The sequence below is a fragment of the Daucus carota genome, chromosome 8, assembly GCF_001625215.2.
Source record: "Daucus carota subsp. sativus chromosome 8, DH1 v3.0, whole genome shotgun sequence".
NCBI lineage: Eukaryota > Viridiplantae > Streptophyta > Magnoliopsida > Apiales > Apiaceae > Daucus > Daucus carota.
Window position 1 is genome coordinate 22162925 of NC_030388.2, and position 16081 is coordinate 22179005.

Here is a 16081-nt window from a genome sequence, read left to right on the forward strand (position 1 = left end):
AACACCGGTGGAGATGCTCTAAATTTAGCCAACCTCCTGTGGATGGCTAAATTTGTCGAACCTCTATAAGTCTGTAAGAAATTTGTAGGAAGATTGCACATCATTTATTACCATATTGAACTGATATATTCTATATTAACAATCTAAAATATTAATAACATATTTTTTTTAAATTATAGCCAACCAATATAGCCAATACAATTGAATCAAAATGTCTTACAGGTTCAGCAAATTTTGCATAATGTATTACAGGTCCTATATAGCCAACGATTATAGACAACGCCGTTGGAGATGCTCTTGCAGGTCACATTTAGCCAACGATTATAGCCTAACACCGTTGGAGATGCTCTAGTCATACAGTTCGCAATAAAATAGATAATCACATCTTACATCTTTAAATCGGGTTCATGTACCTCTAAACCTAGCAATGTATCATACCATTATAATATTAACAACTAACTTCAAATTAATGTATCAAATCAAAAAGGCAGGAATCTTTTAACGTTAACTATTTATAAATGAGGCTGTTAAAAAACTACTCCTACTTGTGTAGGACAATTTGGTACTTTTCTCCTCACCCACAATTCTTTGAATTTTTTCATGAGAAATCTTAGGTCAATATATGTGGGCTTGAACAAATGAATCTTGATATTTATATGTGTCTGCCATTACTTTGAGACACAATCTCGTATTACCAGGTTCACGCCCGCGTATTGAACGGGATCAAATCGTCTTTATTATTCTTAAGAGAATCAAGAAATATTATCACATCCGTTTCAAAAAAAAAAAAGAAATATTATCACATAAATTATCATAAAAGAATATAAATCACATGGACAGCAATCAAGAAAGAAAATATTTGATCTTGATCTCGATAATCCTGAAATTTATTATTGAAATATCTACCAGTTTATAAATTTATAAATTTGTTTATTTCATAAAATATATCATTCATATTTTTCTATGGATTGCTTCGTATCTTTGTTACCTGATCCTAGCATTAATTAAAAACTAGTTGAGAAGCCGCGCGTTGCGGCGGCCTATAAAAATTATATTAATGATTCAATATTAATATTTGTAGAATAAAATAATTTTGTGGCTGTCTATAAAAAGTATATTAATATTTCAAAATTAATATATGTAGGATAAAATCAATTTTATATTATAAAAATATTGAGGTAATACCAATACTAATACATAAAATTGTAAAATTGGACTATAATTCATGGTGAAAAAATGAAAATAAATTTATACACGTAATTAACAATTTAAAGAACGACGAATCCCAATTTTATTTGTGTTTTTTTTTTTGAAAAGTAGCATGTTCTTACATTGTCATATTATTACAATTTTTTTTTTTTGGATTGATTGGGCACAAAAACATCTAACTTAAATCCGTGAGATAGTGGTCTATAAATACCCTTGCTTGTAACAACCTTTATATTTTAATACTATATAAACAGCCTTCACTTAAAAGTTGCTTAAACGGAGCAAACAGATAATATTAATGATTCAGATAAACCTTGCGTTGCGGCGGATTACAAAATTTATATTAATGATTCAATATTAATATTTGTAGAATAAAATAATTTTGTGGCTGTCTATAAAAAGTATATTAATGTTTCAAAATTAATATTTGTGGGATAAAATAAATTTATATTATAAAAAACTTGACGTAAATATATAAAATTGCAAAATTGGACTATAATTCATGGCGAAAAAATGAAAATAAAATTATACACGTAATTAACAATTTAAAGCATGACGAATCTTAATTTTATTTGTTTTTTTAAAAAAAGTAATCATGTTCTTACGTTGTCACCTTCCTCCAATTTTTTTAGATTGATTGTGCACAAAAAATATCTAACTTAAATCTGTAAAATAGCGGTCTATAACTACCCTCTTAAAAGTTGCTTGAACGGGGCAAACAGATATTGCATGAATAATTTTTTCCAGTATACAAAGTAAATCATATAAAAATTAACAACAACAACAAACATGTCCGAAGAACAAAACAAATATTATAAAATAATAACCAACAAACATACATCACTAACACACTGACAGTTAATTTATTAACATCATCCATCAATATTATGTCAAGACTATATTTTTTTCCCGTGTTTGGATTTGCCGACTCCAACATAGCGTAAAATAATAACCAACAAACATACATCGCTGACATATATCACTGACAGTTAATTTATTGACATCATCCATCAATATCATGTGAAGACTATATTCTTTTCCATGTTTGGATTTGTCGACTCCAACATAGCGGTCTATAACTACATTTGCTTGTAACAACCTTTATTTTTTTAATCTCACGAGAGAGAGATGGGTTTGTGGTATTGAAAGAGAGAGGAGGTTGTGTTTAGATGATCCGAAACCCCACAAACTATAAGGGTATTTATAGGTGCAGAGAAACTTGTGTGCTAATCTTTCCCATAATTAAATAATCTGAAACAAATCAAATTAAAACTTTCAAGCTACTATATTCCATAAATAATCTGTCTTTCCCATAATTAAATAATCTGAAACAAAATCAGATTAAAACTTTCAAGCTACTATATTCCATAAATAATTTGCAACAAAATTAGATTCCGAAACTTGCTTCTAATATACCCAAACTAAAAAAGGTAGTTCTAATTTTTGATATTTTTTTCATCCAAAAATTTCAAAAAATTAGAAAAATAAAACGGAGCGATGTGAGAGGCGCCACCTACACGCCCCTCGCTTCTCCTTTATATAAGTATATTGATGATACATATATTGTCAACGCTCATTCATTAATTCAAAAAGTCGCGAGAAAAGTACGTATAATAGAAATTTATTCCGTCCACATCTATGTTCTATCATTATTCAAAGTATGTGGATTTGGCATGCATTCACAAACTTTTTAATAATATTCCGAATAAAATAAAAGCTGTCTCAACTTGACCCCGAAGTTAAATAATCAGAAAGTGTTTGAATATAATCTTGGCTTTAAGTATATTTTTTGTATTAATCCCTATCCTGTTTAGATATAATCACTCCTTAATCTTCTCCATCCCTTAAATCCTTTTCCCTCTTGCACTCTGATTTTCTTTGCCTATATAAAACTATCATCTGTAACGCTACTGTTTATTCTTTTCTTTATAAATCATCAGAAGCAACTTTCTCTTTCCTTCTCTCCTTTGTTCTGACCAAACCTTAACCATCTCGTTCTGTACATTTGTTTTGTTGTTTGAGATCTTTATTTATCATGGTAAGTATGCATGTTTTGTAGCTTTGCATTGATGTTCCTCTCTTTCTTTCATGTCTAATCTATTTTTGTTTTGATTTTTAGGAGGCTGGAGCTGAAAGTGTTAGATATGAAGAGGTATGCATGATTGTGTAGATTAGTTTTTTTTTTTTTTTTACAAATATGGCTTATAGCCTTACAAATGAGTATATGTTCTAAGAATTCTCGGGACTGTCCTGGGACAAACCCAGGACCTGGGATGAGGATAAGGTATTAACTACGGAGCTATCTAACCGTGCTCATGTAGATTAGTTGTTAAAGCTTGTTTTTTGAGAATTCAATTGTGTTTAGTGAGATGGTTAGTGATTTTGATATGATCTTGTGCAGGAGTACATAACGAATTCGAGAAACATGAAGCTTTTTACTTGTAGATGGCTGCCTAGTTCTGAGCCAAAGGGTCTGATCTTTCTCTGCCATGGGTATGGCATGGAGTGCAGTATCTTCATGAAAGGTCAGTGTTACAAGTCATGAGTTGTGGTTTGTAACGGCAGAAATATTTATTTTTGTGTGTGTTGAAAGCCGTTGACTCGATTAGAAATAAGGTTTGCTGACATGAGGATGAATGTAACTGCAGACACAGGGATTAGGCTTGCGAAAGCAGGTTATGCAGTTCATGGAATAGACTATGAGGGTCACGGAAAGTCATCTGGGCTGCAGGGATATATTAAGGATTTTGATGCGCTTGTCACAGATTGTTCTGAACATTTCACAGGCATATGTGGTATGTTGAATTCAATTTGAAAGAATTCAAGTGTGAGCTTTGAATTGTTGGTGGCAGACTCAGATTTTTAAGAAAAAGGGTAATGAAATTATGAAACTAATGTTTTTGTTGGCGATATATGCAGAACGGAAGGAGAACTCGAAGAAGCTGAGGTTTATCATGGGAGAATCCATGGGGGGAGCAGTTGTGCTACTTTTGCACAGGAAGAAGCCAGCCTTTTGGGATGGAGCCATTTTACTGGCTCCTATGTGCAAGGTCTCTCTCTTTTGCTCTGCAAGAACACGTAACAGATACCGTCTATAAATTTTACCTTAAATTTAGAACATTATGTACATATATTAAGCTGAGTTGCCATGTGTGTGTGCAGATTGCAGATGATGTTAAGCCAAACCAGTTTGTGATTTCTGCTCTGACCAAGCTTACTCGGATAATTCCAACATGGAAAATCATACCGACTCCAGATATAGTTGATCTTGCCTTCAGAGAGCCTGCAGTAAGAAAAGAGGTACAGCATCTATCTCATCCCTAAAGCTAATCTTCTGTTGAGAAAACCCCAGACAAGTAATTCTGATGTTTTCTGTGATAGGTACGAGACAGTCCGTATTGCTACAAAGGGCGCCCTCGACTGCAAACTGCTTACCAGCTACTAACTATCAGCTTGGATATTGAAAAAAGACTTCAAGAGGTCATAACTGTGATTTTTCCTTAACATCTTACATTTTAGCAAGTTTTTTCTTTATAAGACCTTTTAAGTAGCTATAAGGTACTTCTGGCAATGAATTTTGATTTGGAAAAAGAGTTTAGCCAAATGGCCTAATGTATGTTGATGTCTGTTATCAGAGAATGTATTGTTCATTCGCTCTTGTTGCTTGACAGGTTTCGTTACCTTTCCTTCTTCTTCACGGTGGAGATGACAAAGTGACTGATCCGTCAGTGAGCAAACTTCTTCATGAAAAGGCGATCAGCTCTGACAAGACCTTCAAGTTGTACCCCGGAATGTGGCATTCCCTCTCCCGCGGGGAGACAGCTGAAAATACAGAGATTGTGTTCTCAGACATTACCAAATGGTTAGATGAGAAAACAGCCACAGGAAATGCTAAATTGGAAAGAGAACTGAAATCTGGAAATGATGCTCTTCACACAGATAGCTCTGGCAAAACGATACTCGTAGAATAGCAAGAACGCCAAATCGACACAATTGAGACCTTCATCATTCATTGCGGTTACAGTATTCTACCAGTAATCATCGTACAGCCTTGCTGGCTGTTATTCATACATATATATTTTACAGGATGTACTGATTATCAGTGAATTGGCAATTACTTATCAAAATTCTTGCATAATTATCAAACTGCAATTGTTAGACAGAAAAGACCAGGAATATTTCAGTCTACGCAGGCTTATTTTTATCAGATGATTCATTGCCGATTATCAGATGATCCATGGCCAACACCATGATCAGCAAGATTCAAGAAATATTTCAGTCTATGCAGGCTTATTTTTTTTTCCCGTCAAAAAAAAAACTCGCCACTTAACAATTACGCAGGCTTATCTTTATTTTTCGTCAAAAAAAAACTCTGTGACTTAACAGATTACGAGAAGACGTTTTACTGCAATGTTGCAGATGACCTATACACTGATACTGCATAGTTTAATCGGCAGAACTAGTTCGATTCAACCACAACAATGTTATTATATAGACTGCAATAATTAAAAAAACGGCATGCTGAGCACGATTGGATAGCCCAAGTAGTGGGTTTATCCTCTGTTATCCCCGGAAACCTGGGTTCGACTCTGGCTAAAAAAAAACGGCATGCTAAGAAATTTATGGACGGCTATTATAAAAACTCCAAAGGGCACCTAATCCTTTGTTGGACAATGATAATATGTTATCCATAGATAATGACTGAAAGAGATGAATCAGATTACTTGCGTGTGAGTACAAATAACTAAAGTATTGGACCAAAATTTCAAAGATCACTTGTTATTTAACGAATTTTGTGATTAAAAAAACAGATTAATCTGTGGTCACCAACTGCTTCCAAATTATATTCATATAATGTCCTGTTATAGAGAAAAACACGGTGAGGTCAAATCATGACTCCACCTAGTTGGCCACTAGCTAGACTTGTTCCAACTTTATGTAAAATAAGAACAGACAAAAAACCAGAAGTAACATAACAAAACATGTCCGGTATGTCCCGCTTGACGGTTGAGTAGAATAAAGAGGTTGTTTCCGTGTAAACCTGGATTTTTCGAGGAACATTTGGAGGAGGTTTGTGTTATGAAATATCTGGAGCAGCTCCAAACAGATGTAAACAGAAACTGGTGAATCACACAAGTGCAGGGTCCATATGAAGGATAAAGCAAGAACAATATACAGCAGCTTATCTGTTTTCTGGATGATGTAGGAAAAGCAGTACTTGATTGTTTTGTAGAACAAATAAATGCAGAGGGCAATTTTGGAAGCTCAAACCTAAAAAATTACTGTAGATATTTCAGACATTCATTTGAACAATTAGGTATCTGCAATATTGATCAAGTGTCTACATCTACTACAGTCTAAATTAACAAACAAATGAGTTTCATGTGGACTTATACATTCTACACTATATTATCAAGCTTTCAACTTATGTATCGCTATCCATCACAACAGCAATACTTGCTAAAGGGCCACATTTAACATGGACAAGAAACATCGACCACCAAAAGGAACTAGGAGTCGTCGATATGTGGCCTGTGGTCCTCATAAACAAAAGCTTCAAGCAGTACTAGATGCAGCTATTAAAAATCTTGTCCAGAGGCATCTCCTGTGAAACCTATATGCACCGGCAACCACTTGATGCTTTGAAGCTCCATTTTAAATTGTAAGAGCTATAAGAGCTAACCACGCCTCAATTAACAATGATGATATTCTAGAAACATATTCTCTGAGAATCCATACACTCTGAATAGACTAGAAAAAGCAATGAATAGTAATTTAACCTTGCAGGACATGATGGAATGTCCGATGAACAAAAGGCCTAGGTGACCATTCAACCATTGCCAATTTGCCATCCACAATACTGCAGATTGACAGACCCGGTCACTGCAGAATGCAGACTTGACATGAATACAGAACAAGATGGCCTTTCTGAAGGGATCATATTGATATTAATATCTTCTTAATTCATCTATTTCAGCAAGGTTTACAGTATCACTGTTTTCTAATTTAATAACGTCAGAAACAGAACTAACACAAAATTTACATCCAGCAGCGTCATATATTGTGATTAACCACCGGTCACCAGCTCTAGAAACTGAAGTCTAAAAGTCAGAAGTTAGGTTGCTTTGCTACCTGGCGCCAAGGCATAAACTCAATCTTAGAGTCCAAATGAGGTTCCATTTTAGCCTACTATGGTCCAGGAGTTGATACCGATCCAGCTACACCCAGGCTCCTTGCTAACTCTTCGAAGGTCTATCAATCTTGTTACCCGTACCCCATGCTGTATGTATATTAGACAACAACAAGTAAGCAGATCATTAACTAAGCCCAATTCCACTAATTTTTCCTGACTAGACCTCTGATTACTGTAACTTAGAATTGCATTTGGCGAAATGCTCCACAAACTTAAACCATGATTACTTGTAGACGCCTCAATTAACTCTGTCTTCATTCAGCTTCCTAATTTGGCTAAGAAGATCAACCATGCATATAAGCAAAGTGCTACACTGTTGCATAAATACCATACTCATCAGATGTCATCTTCGAATAGACCCAACCTCCTCCATCAATCCTGTGTGACTTGCAAGTCTATACGCAGCAAGAACAGTGACAAAAGTGACATGATCTGATTGTGTGCCCTTCAGGTGCTTCCTTTCAAAAAGCACAATTCCAATTTTAGAGTACACTGTAACAATAGAATTATCAGCAGATACAAAAAATCCCAAACTTAATCACAAGTAATTGTTTACCAATGTCAGAAAAATCTTTCAAACAAGACTAGTATAATTTACAGACTCATTGACACCTTTCTCCTCTTCCGACATCATGATCTTAAACAGTTCGAAAGCAAACCCAATAAGCCTCTCCGCGTACAAGTTGTGAGGTCATTGCTTTGTATATCTTCAAAAACTAAGCTAACTTCTGCTGGGAAATAGCAATTGCCATACAAGTTATGAGGCTATTAGCTATATAAGTGCATGTGAATTTACCAGTTCTAATGACTTGGCCATGCAAGCTTCTGCATATAGAGAAATTCGTATGCATTGAAGTACTTGATTTAAAGAAAGATTGTTTAACAATTAACAAATGTACCTGCTGTCATGTCAAGTCGGTGCCCATTGTTTGACAAAAGGGTCATGCACAATTTGAGGAAAAAATGCAGAAAAAGACCCTAGAAAGATGGCTGTTTGGGCCAGAAAATGCAACAAACATTAGCCTTTACATCTCTTTTAAAGTGATTCAGCTTGCCTTTTGATGGTTTCATGTCTTTCATTTTTCTAGATCACAAGTGAAAATTGTGTTCATATATTTTTACGCGCACTATTATCTTAGTATGTGATCTTTAGAATTGTTCAGCACAAAAATTATCTTAAGATAATTCACACTTTCAACCAGGTGATAAACCTTGGTCCTTGTGGTTTGCAAGAACAAAAGCCTGTTAACCAATAAGGAACAAAGAAAACATATAATAATGCTGTTGTGCAAGTGAACAAATGCACATCGAGCAGGGTTAGTTTGAGCTAAACAGCATGAGGAATTAGGTATTTCCCAACATATCACACATTACAAAAGTGGGTGAATGTGCAGCAACAACTCCATCAAAATATCAGATCAGCTCCACTTCATTTTTTCATGTTGCACATCCAACTACAAATACTAAGAGTAACAATCTTTGAAATGCATCAACACAAGTCTCCTAAACCTCTTCATTCTTACTTAGCATCTTGTGTCCTACTTCTTGTAAACGAAAAAATGGCCAAACTCCAGCTACACAGCTCAAACATACTCAAAACAACTCTGTACCTGTTGTTGTTAGCCATTACGATTGGTTGTGCCAGCTCAGCGAGGATTCTTGAGGAAGCAGACCCTCAATTCCCTGTCCCGGTCAATCAGCCAGTGGCATCTGATCCACCTGAAATTGATGACCCTGAAGAGGCACCAGTGGTAGGATCCTCTACTACATTGCCAAGTGGGCAAATACCAGTCCCTGCTGCCACTTCACCTGTTGCTAATGTGGCACCGATAGCAGATCCTGCCATCCCATTACCTAGTGTACCAGGACCTGTCATTCCACCTATCGCCACAGCTGCACCAGTAGCAACCACCACATCACCAAGCGGGCCTGCGGGAACAGCAGCCTCTGGGGCCAGTGATACAGGACATCCCGAGGCCACACTAGCCTTCTTTATGCATGATGTCCTTGGTGGAAGTCACCCATCAGGCCGAGTGGTGACAGGAATCATAGCCAACTCTGACGACAACGGTCTCCCATTCTCCAAAGCCAACAGTCAAGTATTTCCCATCAACGGTGGTGTGCCACTAAACAACATAAACAATCTTGTCAACAACAACAACGTCCCCTTCCTTGCAGGACTGAATGGTTCTCCAACCTCAACAAATTTACATAATACTGGTAACAACAATGTCGTCAGCGGTGGCAATTCATTACCATTTGTCTCCGCAGGGCAACTTCCAGCAGGAATAACACTCCAGCAGCTGATGTTTGGCACCATAACAGTGGTGGATAATGAGCTAACCGAGGGGCACGAACTTGGATCATCTGTGCTGGGAAAAGGGCAAGGATTTTACCTATCAAGCTCTCTCGACGGTACTAGCCATACATTAGCACTGACAACACTGTTCCACAGCGGAGACCATGATCACGAGCATGTTGATGATTCTATAAGCTTCTTTGGAATTCACCGGACAGGTTCACCAATTTCTGAGATTGCAGTCATTGGAGGGACCGGAAAGTATCAGCACGCAAAAGGGTATGCAACCATTGAAAGTCTTCATCAGGTTGACCAGCATACTACAGATGGTGTTGAAACAGTGACACACTTCACTGTATACCTCACATATGAGGTCTAGACTCCAAGAGTACATTTTCTTAAGTGTTCTGTTTCTTTCTTTAAGTTTGTACCTGTAGTCTTGTGAAGTTCTTGTGTGCTTAATCTGTGTATCAAGTGTCTTTGATCGATGTTGTCCTTAGTAATTATGACAAAGAAATTAGAAAATAATCTCTGTATCTCCAACCATGTCCTTAGCTAAAAGCCATTAATACACACTATAAATAAAAAATATAGATATTATGTGAAAAAACTGATTTTTTTTACATAATCTCTGTATATTTTCGAGAAGATGCTGCATTGAAGGAAAAGGAACCCCAAGCTCTATAAAAACAGACTATTCCAGTATACAAAGTACAAACATACAAGGCGTTGAATAAGTTTAAATGCTGCAAATTAAATGAGCAGATTTCCAGATAGCAACAGGAATGAAGGTTGTCTAATATAAAAGAAGCTTATAAAAGCATACCAAAAACATCGGATTATCCAGCAAAATGCACAAAATTGAATTTAAGCTCGGCAAAAACAAATTCAACATTTCCAAAACCAGTTTTTTTTTTTGTTATATCGGGTCATCGGGTGTCCCGGAAAACACAGTTACAAGAAACCACAGCTTAACACTACTGTTACATAGACATACTGTCGAAAAATCAACAATACTTGATATAATCTTTAAATTTTAATTTACCTTCATGCTTAATGAATACAAACAATCCAGAAAAGAAATTCAAAACTTCCAAAAACTAAAAATACATAAACTCACTACCAGGCAATTAATCAGAGCTTTTCAAGAACAGGCATGGTCCTCATCACATTGATCATGACAATGATTATGAACTCCCTCTTCATCATCGCTGGAATTATCATCAAAAGGCTTATTCTTGTGAAAATTACAACATTTCTTGGAGCTTTTTCGATAGCATTTGTACGAATATCTAATAAATAACAAGTTAAACAGAGAGAATACGGGCTGTTATGACCTTACAATTGAATTTTGATTAAGTAATAAAAAAATGATCGTATCTAAACAGGTAGGGTCCGGGTTTGAATTTTTCAACCCGTTTTGGGTTTGGGTTGACCCAAAAACTGGATCGGATAAGATAATGGATAACCTGACCCAAACCCAACCCATTACCCGAAATTGTCACCCCCTACGTTTAAGGGATTTGATCGACACAAGATACTAAATATAATATCTCAACATGATTCATTTCTCCAAGTCATATAAACCTTATATTTGCAAGACCACAAGGCTATCAACACACAAGTAACAAAGAAACATATTATACTTGATTACTTGTGCAAGTGAACAAATGCACTTCCCGGGGAGGGGAGGGGATTAGTTTGAGCTAAACAGCAAAAGGAATTAGGTATTTTTCCAATATCACACATTGCAAGAGTGGGTGAATGATGCAGCAACAACTCCATGAGATCAGGCCCTGTTCTTTTTCATGCACAGCAAACTACAAATACTCAAGAGTAACATCCTCAAATTCATCAACTCGAGTCTCCTGACCCTCAAACCTCACTTGCATCTGTGCATCTTAATTCCTAGTAAAACCAAAAAAATGGCCAAACACCAGCTACACAGCTCAAACATACTCAAAACTACTATGTACCTCTTATTGCTAGCCATTACGATTGGTTGTGCCAGCTCTGCTCGGATTCTCGAGGAAGCAGACCCTCAATTCCCTGTCCCGGTCAATCAGCCAGTGGCATCTGATCCACCTGAAATTGATGACCCTGAAGAGGCACCAGTGGCAGGACCCTCTACTACATTGCCAAGTGGGCAGATACCAGCCATCGCTGCCACTTCACCTGTTGCAAATGTGGCACCAATAGAAGATCCTGCGATCCCACTACCTAGTGTACCCGGACCTGTCATCCCACCAATTGCCACAGCTGCACCTGTTGCAAATGTTGCACCAGTAGCAACCACCACATTACCGAGCGGGCCGGCGGCAACTGCAGCCTCTGGGGCCAGTGCTGCAGGACATCCTGAGGCCACACTAGCCTTCTTTATGCATGATGTCCTTGGTGGAAGTCACCCATCAGGCCGGGTGGTGACAGGAATCATAGCCAACTCTGACGATAATGGTCTCCCATTCTCCAAAGCCAACAGTCAAGTATTTCCCATCAACGGTGGTGTACCATTGAACAACATAAACAATCTTGTCAACAACAACAATGTTCCCTTCCTTGCAGGACTTAATGGTTCTCCAACCTCAACAAATTTACATAACACTGGTAACAACAATGTCGTTAGCGGTGGCAATTCATTACCATTTGTCTCCGCAGGGCAACTTCCAGCAGGAATAACACTCCAGCAGCTGATGTTTGGCACCATAACAGTGGTGGATAATGAGCTCACTGAGGGGCATGAACTTGGATCATCTGTGTTGGGGAAAGGGCAAGGATTTTACCTATCAAGCTCTCTCGATGGTACTAGCCATACATTAGCACTGACTACATTGTTCCACAGCGGAGATCATGATCATGAGCATGTTGATGATTCTATAAGCTTCTTTGGAATTCACCGGACAGGTTCACCAATTTCTGAGATTGCAGTCATTGGAGGGACCGGAAAGTATCAGCATGCAAAAGGGTATGCAACAATTGAAAGTCTTCATCAGGTCGACCAGCATACTACAGATGGTGTTGAAACAGTGACACACTTCACTGTATACCTCACATATGAGGTCTAGACTCCAAGAGTACATTTTCTTAAGTGTTCTGTTTCTTTCTTGCAGTTTGTACCTGTGGTCTCATGAAGTTCTTCTGTGCTTAATTTGTGTATCTAGTGTCTTTGATCAATGTTTTCTTGATTAATTATATATATAAGATGTTCTACATTTCCTATCTCTTTACACTTAACACAAGCAGTTTACCAAGTCAATAAAGGTTGAGAGAAAGTCTAATAAAACTTGTAAAATGATAGGACTGCATTAACTGTGCTACAGATATTTGATAATTAATTGTCAATGAAAAGAAATATGGCTAATGACTACAATAAGTAACACAACACTGGAAATATTACATAGATGAAAACAGAACTCAAATCATATAACAGAAGATTATAAATAATCGATGGAGGTTTATTAACCATAACAAAGCACGGTATAGCATTACCATAAATGATACACGTAGGTATAGCATAAGTAGATTTGATCTACATATTCCTTCAAGGTTCTTTTCTGTACGTAACTACCCCAAAATCGGGCCACTTAACTTTCATATGCAAAAAAAATTGGTTTCTATATAATATAATTGTTTTAAGGAAGGTGATTCACAAAGTCCAAGTTTCACTATATATAGAAACTGAATTTCTCTCTTCAGTTTGAATTTGTTGAAGCTTAAAGACACAGGACAGAAAGAAGGAAATGAACAGCATGAAGCTTGAGATAAAAAGGCATTGTAGAATGTTAAACTTTGCGAAGATGCCACACTGAAGGATAGAAAAGGCATCTCAATAAAGAAACAGACTATTCCAGTATAACGCGTAAGTTTAAATGCTGCAAATTAAATGAGCAGATTTCAAAATAGACAATAGGAATGGAAGCTATCTAAAACAAAAGAAGCTTAAAAACACATAACGTACAAATAACTAGAGACAAAATCATCCGATTATCCAGAAGCCCAGCAAATGCAAAAAATTTAATTTTATCTCGCCAAAACATCAGCAATTTCCAAAAACAGTTATAAAAAAAACCGCAGCTCAACACAAATTTAACACAGACATACTAACCGACAATACAAATTCAACAATTTCCAAAAACAATGTTATATACATATAAGAAGTTAAGAACCCGCAGCTCAACACTAATTAAGTCGTCGAAAAATCATCAATACTCAATATTATCATCCAAATAGCATCAATTCTCAATTCATCTCGACACTTAATCAATACAAACAATCCAGACAACAATCCATCACTTTCCGAATCAAAAACAAGTAAACTCACACCAACCAATCAATCCGAACTTTTCGAAGAACAGGCGTGGTCCTTATCACCGTGATCATGACAATGATCATGATCCGCCTCATCATCATCGCTGGAATCCTCGTCAAAAGGCTTGTCCTTGTGGAAAATACAGCATTTCTTGGAGCTTTTCTTCTGAAGAAACTCGTTGTCCACGGTGCCTTCTTTCCACGAAACCTTCTTCTTCTTGCGATTGAGTGTTAAAACTAGGGTTTGAGGGGGGGCTTGTTGCGAAGGAGACGGCGATGGAGATGGGTTTTCCAGGGTTACCGTTGCGGTCATCGATGGTCCAATTTGTCGCGACATTTTCGGTGGCTTTTTTCCCCCTTGTTCTTGAGCTCGATTGCGGGGGTCTCCTGATTTTATGGGACTTCGTACTTTCCAGACTCCATTCTCTATACTTTTCTCGACAGATTATTTTACTTCGTAGTTTATTTGTTTTCCGTAGTGATTTCGAAATTTGAGGGGAATTTTTTTTATTACATATATATTTTTAAAAAGTTTGAATAGTAAAATGTTATTCCCTCCGCCCCACTCAATTGCTTACATTGGAGGGGGACACGGAGACCAAGATAATGTATGAAAAATGAGTAAAGTTAGATGAAAAGTGGGTAAAGTGGTGAGACCTATCAATATTTAATAATAGATTTGAGATAGTGGAGAAAAGTAGTGGGTGCAATAGCAGTTTTTATTGTTAAATATGAGATAGTATGGGAAGATAATGGGTGTAATGATGGGAAGAACTTACTATTTATAGTAACGTAAAGAAATGAGAGGGACATCCCAAAATAGTAACTGTAAAGAAATGACAGGGACATAGGGAGTAATATTTTGGTTTTTACTAAAAAAAGTATTTAAAAAATAATAGATAAATGACCGAAATAGATAAAAATGGCCTCCAACTTTTGATTTTATTATTCAAACTCTTGAAACGGACAATGACATTATAATCAAATAAGTTTTAATTTCCTAGAATATCAAGAATACAAAGAAATAAAAAGGTTTTAGAATTTTTAAACAAAAATACATGAAAAATATGATCAGCCAATGTGAAAATTGGGATGGATATTTCAATAGCAGCCCTTCCGTATCCTCAAGGATTGTGAGTTGAATGAACAAATCGATGAAATCAAGAAAAAAAATCGAAGAATTTAAAGAATGGTTTGGAACCGTGCATGAGACCTCCTTCTAAATATATGCCCATGGATTAGCAGCAGTTTGAAAGAGAAGAGGCTCGTGGGATTGACATGAGTGGGCAGAGATGGCTATATTGAAACTCATTGTCTATGGATAAAAAAACTGTTTCAACATTAAAAACAGACAAAATTTTAGTGGATATTGGATTTCACACTGTTCATCCATAGATTATTAGATTTTATATCTTTCTATCCAATAGAATTCGAGAAATATATTTTTAGTTAAGGCTTACGACACATTGGATTCTAATGGAGTAATGTATTCAATGAATAAAATTTCGAGTGACAGATAGCGAAGTAATAACGCGAGGGTAGGGTGAAAAGAACCTAATTGGGGAGTGAAAAAACGAATCAAAATTTGAACAAGGGGAAGATGCTTCGCTCACTGAGAAAACCCAAGAAAGAAAAAAAAACAACTATAATTGTACTTGATTAACCCAAAATGGCTTAGGAGTTATTATTTTATTATAATTCCAGTTACTTTGTTCTAGTTAAAATCTTTGAACCGGAGATAATCATTTCGGTCGCTGTGGTCTGACTATATCCGCTTCCAATTTTCAATCTACAACATGTATATCTATGTCTGGAATAGATTTCATTTTGAGAGAGTTGAAAAAACACCATCTCGTTGAAAGAATCAATTCTTCATTGATTACAGATTTAATCGGATTTGAAAACTTTGCGTCCATATATAACCGATCTTCCCGATGTTGAACGTCTTCTCTAACTCTTTTTGAATGAGGAATCATTGTACACTGACGTCTTTTTGATAAACAGGATTTGAGAAGGCACCAATTCTCTTGAAGTTACGGGACTATTTTGTCGAGTTCCATTTTGATGAACAAAAT

General features: G+C 36.4%; 4 protein-coding genes across 4 annotated transcripts; 3 read left to right on the top strand and 1 right to left on the bottom strand.

Moving 5' to 3' along the window:
• Positions 1–2958: 2958 nt before the first annotated feature.
• LOC108197349 (caffeoylshikimate esterase) lies at positions 2959–5435 on the top strand. Its single transcript, XM_017364938.2, has 8 exons — positions 2959–3247; positions 3329–3361; positions 3611–3734; positions 3858–4004; positions 4129–4259; positions 4372–4509; positions 4591–4689; positions 4881–5435. The coding sequence occupies exons 1-8, from the start codon at positions 3245–3247 to the stop codon at positions 5178–5180; spliced, it is 975 nt and encodes a 324-aa protein (XP_017220427.1). The 5' UTR covers positions 2959–3244; the 3' UTR covers positions 5181–5435.
• A 3288-nt stretch (positions 5436–8723) lies between these two features.
• LOC108198738 (dirigent protein 24) lies at positions 8724–10229 on the top strand. Its single transcript, XM_017366516.2, has one exon. It carries the CDS (start codon positions 8842–8844, stop codon positions 10078–10080), a length of 1239 nt encoding a protein of 412 aa, XP_017222005.1. The 5' UTR covers positions 8724–8841; the 3' UTR covers positions 10081–10229.
• Positions 10230–11449: 1220 nt separating this feature from the next.
• On the top strand, positions 11450–12919 carry LOC108197661 (dirigent protein 9). The gene has a single exon (XM_017365337.2). The coding sequence runs from the start codon at positions 11510–11512 to the stop codon at positions 12761–12763; it is 1254 nt and encodes a 417-aa protein (XP_017220826.1). The 5' UTR covers positions 11450–11509; the 3' UTR covers positions 12764–12919.
• A 1109-nt stretch (positions 12920–14028) lies between these two features.
• On the bottom strand, positions 14029–14343 carry LOC108198358 (protein phosphatase 1 regulatory subunit INH3). The gene has a single exon (XM_017366113.1). The coding sequence runs from the start codon at positions 14341–14343 to the stop codon at positions 14029–14031; it is 315 nt and encodes a 104-aa protein (XP_017221602.1).
• Positions 14344–16081: the final 1738 nt, after the last annotated feature.

Bases quoted from the DNA above. Each gene is read 5' to 3' on its own strand.
- LOC108197349 (XM_017364938.2), top strand. The intron at 4,005-4,128 runs GTATGTTGAATT...CGATATATGCAG, and splicing joins ACATTTCACAGGCATATGTG to AACGGAAGGAGAACTCGAAG. The intron at 4,690-4,880 runs GTCATAACTGTG...GTTGCTTGACAG, and splicing joins TTGAAAAAAGACTTCAAGAG to GTTTCGTTACCTTTCCTTCT.
- LOC108198358 (XM_017366113.1), bottom strand. From the start codon at position 14,343: ATGTCGCGACAAATTGGACCATCGATGACCGCAACGGTAACCCTGGAA.
- LOC108197661 (XM_017365337.2), top strand. From the start codon at position 11,510: ATGCACAGCAAACTACAAATACTCAAGAGTAACATCCTCAAATTCATC.
- LOC108198738 (XM_017366516.2), top strand. From the start codon at position 8,842: ATGTTGCACATCCAACTACAAATACTAAGAGTAACAATCTTTGAAATG.